Source organism: Pyrus communis, chromosome 9, assembly GCF_041283825.1.
Source record: "Pyrus communis isolate YQ-2024b chromosome 9, ASM4128382v1, whole genome shotgun sequence".
Lineage (NCBI taxonomy): Eukaryota > Viridiplantae > Streptophyta > Magnoliopsida > Rosales > Rosaceae > Pyrus > Pyrus communis.
In genome coordinates, this window is record NC_142573.1 from 9,206,007 (window position 1) to 9,215,033 (window position 9,027).

At 38.2% G+C, this 9,027-nt stretch overlaps 1 protein-coding gene across 1 annotated transcript; it reads left to right on the top strand.

Annotated features, from left to right (window-relative positions):
- The first annotated feature begins 1,233 nt into the window (after positions 1 to 1,233).
- LOC137740383 (uncharacterized) lies at positions 1,234 to 4,627 on the top strand. The gene is made up of 2 exons (XM_068480259.2): positions 1,234 to 3,889; positions 3,976 to 4,627. The coding sequence occupies exons 1-2, from the start codon at positions 1,375 to 1,377 to the stop codon at positions 4,275 to 4,277; spliced, it is 2,817 nt and encodes a 938-aa protein (XP_068336360.2). The 5' UTR covers positions 1,234 to 1,374; the 3' UTR covers positions 4,278 to 4,627.
- Positions 4,628 to 9,027: the final 4,400 nt, after the last annotated feature.

Consider the following 9,027-nt stretch of genomic DNA (forward strand, 5'->3'; position numbering starts at 1 on the left):
TTACACTTAACCTTGCTTTGATGCCATTTATTAAGAGCTCATGGATAGAGGAACATACCCACATTTCCTTTGCATGTTGGTTCATTTGGCTCTATGTGTGACAACATTATAATTTTTTATTCAACTGTCCTCCAAGTGTAATCATGTGATGCTCGTACAAATTTCTCTTCAAATTATATTTAAAAACTGGAAACTTAGCTCTTAAACAATCTCAAGTTATGCCTTACCTCTTAAACAATCTCAAGTTATGTCCTCACATATTGTTGCCAGGTTTGCACGTTATAATGAACTGAGGTCAAATGAGAGAGTCATCCTTGTGCTCTTACATGTTGAATGTGCTAAAAATTTAGACTTCCAAGCAATTTCTCTGGCATTGACAACATAACATGACTTTGAAAAACCTAATTGGCATAAATCATTTCACAGTTCACACTCAGGAAGAAACTTAGATGGTGCAAGTAGTGCTAATAAACTTTATATTATAATTAGTTAGACAATTCGTATTTGGCACCTAAGTTGACATAAAAGTCAAGGGTGAAATGACAAAATCCATTCCTAGACGGCTAAAATTTGAACCTAATCTTTGTCTGTATGCTGATAGGATGACGCTGCTGTGCTTCCCTCAATCCACTATTGCTGCAGCTCTCTGTTTTTTTTAAAGGCAACACATATTTTTTAAGTCACCAGTTGGTCTTCCGACGAGAATTTGATGTTTATGTTCCCACTTTTGTCAGCATTCACAGGAGGACAACGCAAGACTATGCTTGAAACGAACAAACTAGTTTCTTGCGATTAATAAAATAATCACTCATGGACGTGGACCTTGATCTTATCATTGTCTTCAATTGGGGATGTATTTAAATTTAAAAAAAAAATGTAAAATACACAAATTTTCTAGTCTTTCACACATATTGTTTATTTTTATTCGTCCATTATTTCAATTTAATTTATTTAATTCGATGGTTAGAAATAGAAAAGAATGTGTGAATCATTTCTCAAAAAACTATATCAACAATACTCAAGCACATGACCTCATATGTAGATTAAACTACTTGAATTACAAATTACGTGTGCAATTTTCCTTTTGATGCTTTAAAGCTGAAATGCTAAAACGTGTTTTAATTTTCTACTTTTAATACAAGTAATATTAGGGAAGATTATAGAACTCGTGATCTCAGATTCATAATATGAACGTTCTTAACTAAAATCCTTTCTTAATTGCAATGAATATGTGTCGTATTAATTTATAATAAATTTATGCACAAGTCATATACACAATATATTTAGTATATTTTTATATAATAGAGCACCTTAAAACAAAAACCAGCTTAATTTGGCAGATGGGCTTCTTGATCCATCCTGTGGTTTCCAGATATGAAGAAATCCTCACAACTTAAAATTATGGCATCCAAAGAAGAAAAAGCACTTTCTCCCAAAGCTGCTTATTCACAGAATTCACTTCAAGTCATCCGAATTATACTAATTCTCATGTTGGTTTCTTCAGCTTCAACAGCAACAGCAGGACAAGAAGCAGAAGCACTTCTGAATTGGAAAGCTAGCCTTGACAACAACAAAAGCCTCTCTCTCTTGCCTTCATGGATTGGAAACAGCACATGCAATTGGGAAGGAATTTCTTGTAACAATTTTGGAAGCATAACCCAAATAAACCTCACTTCTTCTGGCTTAAGAGGTACACTTCTTGATTTTGGTTTCTCATCTTTTCCAAGTCTCATGAGCCTTAATCTGAGCCACAACACGATTTTCGGAACAATCCCATTGGAGATAGGGTTTTTGAAAAGCCTTCGAACCCTTGATGTTACCGGAAACAACATTAATGGATCCATTCCCCATGAAGTTGGAATGTTAGGCAACTTAACCTTTCTTTCCCTTCATGACAACAAACTATCTGGAAATTTCCCAATAGAAATATGCATGCTGAGTTCGCTCAGTGTGCTTGATGTAGGAATAAACAATCTCACGGGTTCAATTCCAGAAGAAATCGGAAACCTGTCCAGCTTAACTTTTCTGGCCCTGGGTGGCAACAATTTCTCCGGCTCAATTCCTTCCACCATAGGCAACCTGACCAGGCTCAAGGTGTTATATCTGATGGCGAATCAATTAAGTGGAAGTATCCCACCTGAAGTAGGAAAGCTCAAATTTATTACTGATCTAGGATTGGTGGATAACCAACTCAATGGCTCCCTTCCTTCAGAAATGAATAATTTTACATTTCTGAAGGAGTTGTGGTTGAGCAACAACAACTTTTCTGGCAGCATTCCACAAGGCATATGCATCGGCGGAGTACTTGAAACGTTTACAGCACACAACAATCAGTTCACAGGCCTCATGCCTGGAAGCTTGAGGAACTGCACCAGCTTAGTTCGATTGAGGCTTGAGAGGAACCAGCTGACAGCAAACATAGCGCAAGAATTTGGCATTTATCCAAAACTAACTTATGTCGATTTGAGTTACAACAGATTTTATGGGGAGCTTTCTGAGAACTGGGGCCAGTGCCAAAACTTACAAAGCTTGAGGCTCAGCAACAACAGAATTTCCGGGGGAGTTCCACGGTTTGAGGGATCAATGCAGCTGCATGTGCTTGTCCTCTCTTCAAATAATCTCACAGGGACAGTCCCGATTGAACTAGGGAGGTTGACATTAATGTTCAACCTTAACCTTGGTGATAACAAACTTTCAGGTAGCGTGCCTGTGGAGATTGGAATGCTAACCAATCTACAACATCTTAACTTAGCTGCCAATGATTTCAGTGGAACAATTCCTAAACAATTAGACAGGTGCAGAAAATTGTTGAACTTGAATTTGAGCAGAAACAGATTTGGTGGCAGCATTCCTCCTGAAATGAGCAGCATAGACTCTCTTCAAGTTCTTGATCTGAGTCAAAATTCACTGATGAGTGACATCCCACCGCAGCTTGGGAATTTGATGAAGTTGGAAGCCTTGAATCTCTCCCACAATGAGCTCTCTGGTTCGATCCCATCCACATTCGATAACATGTTGAGCTTGACAGTTGTTGACATATCATACAATCACTTGGAAGGTCCTCTTCCCAACAACAAAGCATTCCGCGAGGCTTCGCCTCTAGCTTTTGTGAATAACGCAGGCTTGTGTGGCAATGCCACCGGTTTGAATGTTTGTCCGTCCGAAACAAGAGGGGAGAAAAAGAGCAGCAAATCGGTTATCTTCATTGTACTACTTGTTTTAGGCATCCTGTTTTTTGCATTTTTTGTTACTGGGATTCTTTGCGTGGTCTACTATCCACGGGAAGCACAATTAAATGAAGACCAATTTGCGGTTTGGAGCTATGATGGAAGACTTCAGTTTGAAGACATCATTGAAGCCACAGAGGAATTCAACTCCAAATATTGTGTGGGGGTGGGAGGCAATGCAAGTGTTTACAAAGCTGAGCTCCCAACAGGCCGGATTGTTGCGGTGAAGAAACTTCACATGCTGCAGGACAGGGGAGTGGCAAATCTCAAGGCTTTCGAGAGTGAGGTTCGTGCTCTTACAGAAATCCGTCACAGAAACATTTTAAAGCTTTATGGTTTCTGTTCGCATCCGCAGCATCCTCTTTTGTTGTACGATTTTGTAGAAGGAGGAAGCTTGGAAAACATACTGACCGACGAAAACCATGCGGTTAAGTTTGGATGGATCGAGAGGGTGAATGTTGTCAAGGATGTTGCTAATGCATTGTCTTATATGCATCATGATTGTTCACCTCCTATAGTACATCGAGACATTTCGAGTAAGAACATCTTGCTGGATTTGGAATATGGAGCTTATGTCTCTGATTTTGGTACAGCTAAGCTCTTGAATCTTGAGACTTCAAATTGGACTTCGTTTGCAGGCACATTTGGATATAGTGCTCCAGGTACTTATTTTCTGCACGAATTCTTCCAGTTAACATGAGTACTAGTCCCTGCTTTTGTTCATTATGATTTGGTCTTTGTTCTGCAGAGTTAGCATACACGATGGAAGTGAACGAGAAATGCGATGTTTATAGCTTTGGAGTGGTAGCACTAGAAGTGATCATGGGAAAGCATCCCGGAGACCTCCTCTCCTATTTTTTGTCATTGTCATTAACATCAACACCCGAACCTATACAACTGAACGACGTCTTAGACAAGAGCCTCCCGCCTCCTGGAAATCATGTTGTCAACAAGGTGATCACCGTTGCAAACCTTGCATTTGCGTGCTTGCGAACGAATCCACAATCTCGACCGACCATGCAACAAATTTCCCGCGAGTTGTTATTTTGAAGGACCATTTTTGCCAAAGATGTTTTAAGGAAACACCTAATTACATAAGCTATGACGAAACTCTATGCTACTAAAGCAGGTCATATTAACATGATGAGAGCCACTCCGATCTCTGTCCGTAACCTGCAGATTGAGAGATCCAGACCGTTCAAGCTATTAGAGATAATACTGTAAAGGATAAAACTTAGAGCTGATATATTTGTTTTACCTGTTTTGGATATTTTTGGTTAGTTAGGTGAGCTGTCCTTTCTGTCAGTTAGACGAGGTGTTAAGTACAAGGTTTTATATGGTTTGTATATATACCAACAATGTAATCTTATTCATTAAGAAATGAAATCACAATTATTCAACATGGTATCCATCGCCTCTGTCTAAAGACTCTCTCACCTCTTATCTTCTTCGCTTCCTCACCGACGAACAGTTCTTCGTCCTCTTCCTCTTCCTCCTCCAAACCCTAGATTTCAACCATGGCAGCTAATTCCTCTACATCTGACTTTGAAATTCATCCCTCTCCGGTCACAAATCAGTACCCTAACTCTTCTCATTCGCTAATTTCTTCAATCACGATTCAAAATATTGGATCTTTGGTTCCAATCAAGCTCACCACCATGAATTATCTTACCTGGAGTGCTCTCTTCGCTCCAATTTTTCGCCGGTACAATCTCACTGGCATTGTTGATGGCTCGGTGGCTGCTCCACCCAAATTTCTTCGTAATTTGGCTGGAAATCGCACATCTACGTTGAATCCTGAGTTCGTAATCTCATTCATTAAGAAATGAAATCACAATTATTCAATACAAGCGAGCACATAGATGAGATCAAAGGTGTAGAAATGTTGGCAACCACTATAGGTAAAATTCAGAAGATATAATGGAAGCGGTCAATAGCGGTCGAAGTGGCCACAGTGCAAGCAGGTAGGCATCATTGCAAGCAGGCAGGCAACATTACACACAGGCAAGTAGCATGCTTCGGTGCCTTCAGTGAACCTAGGGTGATGACAGGCTCGCGCCTCTGACGCTCCTCCTACATTCTTAGCGGCACCAACTAAGAAGTGGCATGTTGAAGCGTGACCATCGACTTTGCCTTACTCTGAGTTGGGACGCCGATAGATTTGCCACTTGCAGCGGAGGTCCTAACGGTCATTCCCTTGGTTGCGAGAACAACTTGACCATTCTTGGAAGCCATTGATTTCGAGGGTTGTTTGGATTTCTTGAATGGAGAAATAGATGAAGGGCAAAGATTTTCCCATTGGGTGTGCCAAATTTGTAAAGACGAAATTCCTACAACAAATAACACAAGAACACATGTACAAAATAATATTTGTATTAGTGAATTTAGGGTTTATGACATGCTCGACCCTGATATCCCCTGAACACCAAGGTAGGCACGTGCTAACCGACACCCGAAGGTGACGAAGCCATATTAGGATGCATGAGAACTAATAATATAAATAATACTTATAAATTTAAATGTAATTAATATGCAATTGAGGAACATGTTCAAAACATACAACTAATTCTATACACTAGAAAATAAATGATATAAAATTGAATGAACAAAGGAGTGGGTCCAACACCGAGAGAACTCGAAGATGCCGATGCAGAAGTGCCTTGATGCCAAGATTGTATGCCTCGATTCTAAGTCTTGAGGCGGCGCAAAACAAACATGAGTAGACCAAGTTATATATAAATAATACTGAAACAATTATTCAACATACTAACCCCCAAAGTTTTATGAAAACTAATAGCTTCATAGGTGATAGGTTTTTCCGAAAACGCTAGCATGCCATAAAACTTCTCATGAAACATATATAGTAAAATGTGCTAAATAGTGGGATCATGTAATAGTATCTCACGGCCAAAGCCACCAACTTATGCCCGACCGAAGCCAATATATGAGTATCATCGTCTTTAGGCACCAACCTATGCCTGACCAAAGCCCATATATGTATCATCGCCCATCGACAGAACCGTGACCACTAGAGACGCACAAAAACATTGAATATACTATTTCCAAACATAGGTACATATATCTCAAAAACATCTTCATAGCATATAGTCATCCACCATATATACTATAAAGAAGTGTAAAAACATGTTCATAACAGTATATAGTCATCCATCATATATACTACAAAGAACATAAGTTCGATAAAATATGGTATTCCAAAATATTCTCAGTATAGCATGATAACCATAAAGTGTTAATCTAATTTACTCATAAAACGTTTCATAAAATGTAACCATTAAATCATACTTTTCATGTATGCATTTCTACTATTAAAACATGCATTTTAGAAAGGGGTACACTCATACATAATTCGCCATAAAAAAGCCAAGCAAACTAGCGAAGATAGAAACGTCACAATAAATGCACCTAAGCACATAAAGGGTTCAATTAATAAAACTCTAACTAAATGATTGAATTTGGGAAAACAGACGTAAAAAACAGATTCAGGACGTCAAATTACCTTAAGAATAGTCCTTGATAAATTTTGTAAAAGTCAACACAAAGAATATTCTTTGAGAATATTCCCATGTGTGAGATACATGATACATGTCACGTAAGTCAAATAATTCATTTCTGCTAATAGTTGACACGTGTCCTCTTGATGACTCTTCCGGTTTTGATAAGTCACATGTCATGTGTACGATTGATGAGATACATGATACATGTCACGTAAATCCTCGTATGTCAAAATTTAATGCGTTGATGAACATTTATTTTTACCAAAATTTACATGTCTACAACTTTATCTGACCGTATAGTAATTTCTCTCAAGAACTTGGAGGGCACTATACCGTTGTTTATGTACGCTTACATATATTGTAGTGTCTCCCAACTATATTATTGCTAAAAATTTGTAACCGGTTTCAAAACTTGTTCATATATTCTCAATTCCCATGGGGGAGAAGCAGTATTGTTGGGATATTGGAATAAAAATGTTTACCAGTCCCAATCTATTTTTTTTTTTTTGTTTTTTGTGGTTTTATCATTTTTAACCAATGAGAGAAAATGCAACATTCCCCCCGCCCCACCCCTCCATCATAGATTGAGTAATATCTTAACACAATCTGTCTTCACAAATGTGAAAAGATAACAACACAATTAAAGTCAAAATTTTTGGGCCATCCCAATTTTTAACTTTTGACTAAAGATGAATATGATTTTTGTAAAGAGTCTATAAACGAATCCAGATCCTCATTGTGAGGATTCTAGGAATCCGTTAATTGTGTTAGTTGATCGTATATCGTGCAGTTAAAAATCATATTAAATTTATTTATTTAAAATTAAACACAAATAGTACCTAACAAAAATTGACCACACGATGTACGATAAAAGGACACGATTCACGGATCCTCAAGATCCTCACAAAAATAATCCGGAGATGATCTTGTTGGTCTATAGACTAACTTTGACAAATACGACACAAGGATTCACATATAAGCAGAAGTTTGTGGAAGAAGAAATAAAATTATAAATGATCCGAGTGCATTATTTCAAGCTCCTGCATTGAACTTGGAATAATCCCAAAAATAGTGACATGGCTGGACCACTAAAGTTAAGTTGGCACCTACAATATTTACCCTAATTACAATATTTAATGATGAAACAATGCTAATAAACCAAGTCATATTTTGTTGAAGAATAGAATCTCATACCGGTAAGAAAAAAAATATACAATTAATATAAGGCAGTTTCTACCACTAATATTATAAGTGATTAAATTGGTATAACATTGGTAATATTGATGGTGGACCATGTTTAGACCTATAAAGTTTCGCATGATATCAGTTAAGATTATTTTTTCGACAAGTCGTAGGCCCGATTTACTGGGCTTAAATTTGCCTCTTTAAGTTGGGCTTTCGAAAAATTACTGTAGCTCCAACTTAAAGAGATTAAATGACTGTACCCTCAAAAAATTGCGTTGGCCCTAGTAACTGAATGATGATCGAACTCTCGAAAAGTTGCGCTAGCTTTGATTTAATGACTTGACTAGTTCCTAGTAAATTGGCCATTGTGACTTGGATTGCCCCATGCCTTTCTTGGTTGGACAAGCCCAACCGTCGACTTCCGTCTTCCTGAATTGGGAAAGCAAGAACAAGTCTATTTTCCTTTTCTTCTTATTACAGGCGACCCAAAAATGAGTTCACAAGACACGATGCGTAGGCTCATCACATCAAAGTTGCCAATCTAAAGTAGTGTGCGTCACTTTATGTATCAAATTCAAATTTTCTTTTTTGTACAACTAATGTAACATAGACAATGACTGAAAAGAAACTGGCTTGAGTTTCATAGGAGAAGACAAAGTTGTATGGAATGCTGATTTGAGGTCAACAATTTAATGCATGTATTCTCCGTAAACAGACGGGTATAGTATTTGTGTACCTATTTCTCATGCCTTTTAGTCAAATAGATTGTGTTCGAGTTGGACAACAGTCATACAACACAACATACAGAAGGCGGAATGACACAATCACGCAAAAACATGACCTATAGGAAGGATCGATGTACAAGAGCACTTATACAATTCCACGATATGTTAATATTCCACCATGCTTTCGAAGTTGATGTTCTCATTGGCCTACTCTATCGACACTGGCCGGGCAAGGAGGATATCCCAAAAGCTTCCTAGGCCCAAGGACTAATCCCTCCGGAATATGTGAGATGCTCCTACCGTGCACTGCAGCACAGTGCCTGGCCACTTTGACAGTTTCGGGGTTCGAACCTAGGCTGGAGAGCACCAACC

What these genes read in the sequence shown, in the direction of transcription:
- LOC137740383 (XM_068480259.2), top strand. Translation starts at nt 1,375, where the DNA reads ATGAAGAAATCCTCACAACTTAAAATTATGGCATCCAAAGAAGAAAAA. An exon ending in ATTTGGATATAGTGCTCCAG is followed by an intron (nt 3,890 to 3,975) that starts GTACTTATTTTC and finishes TTTGTTCTGCAG; the next exon opens with AGTTAGCATACACGATGGAA.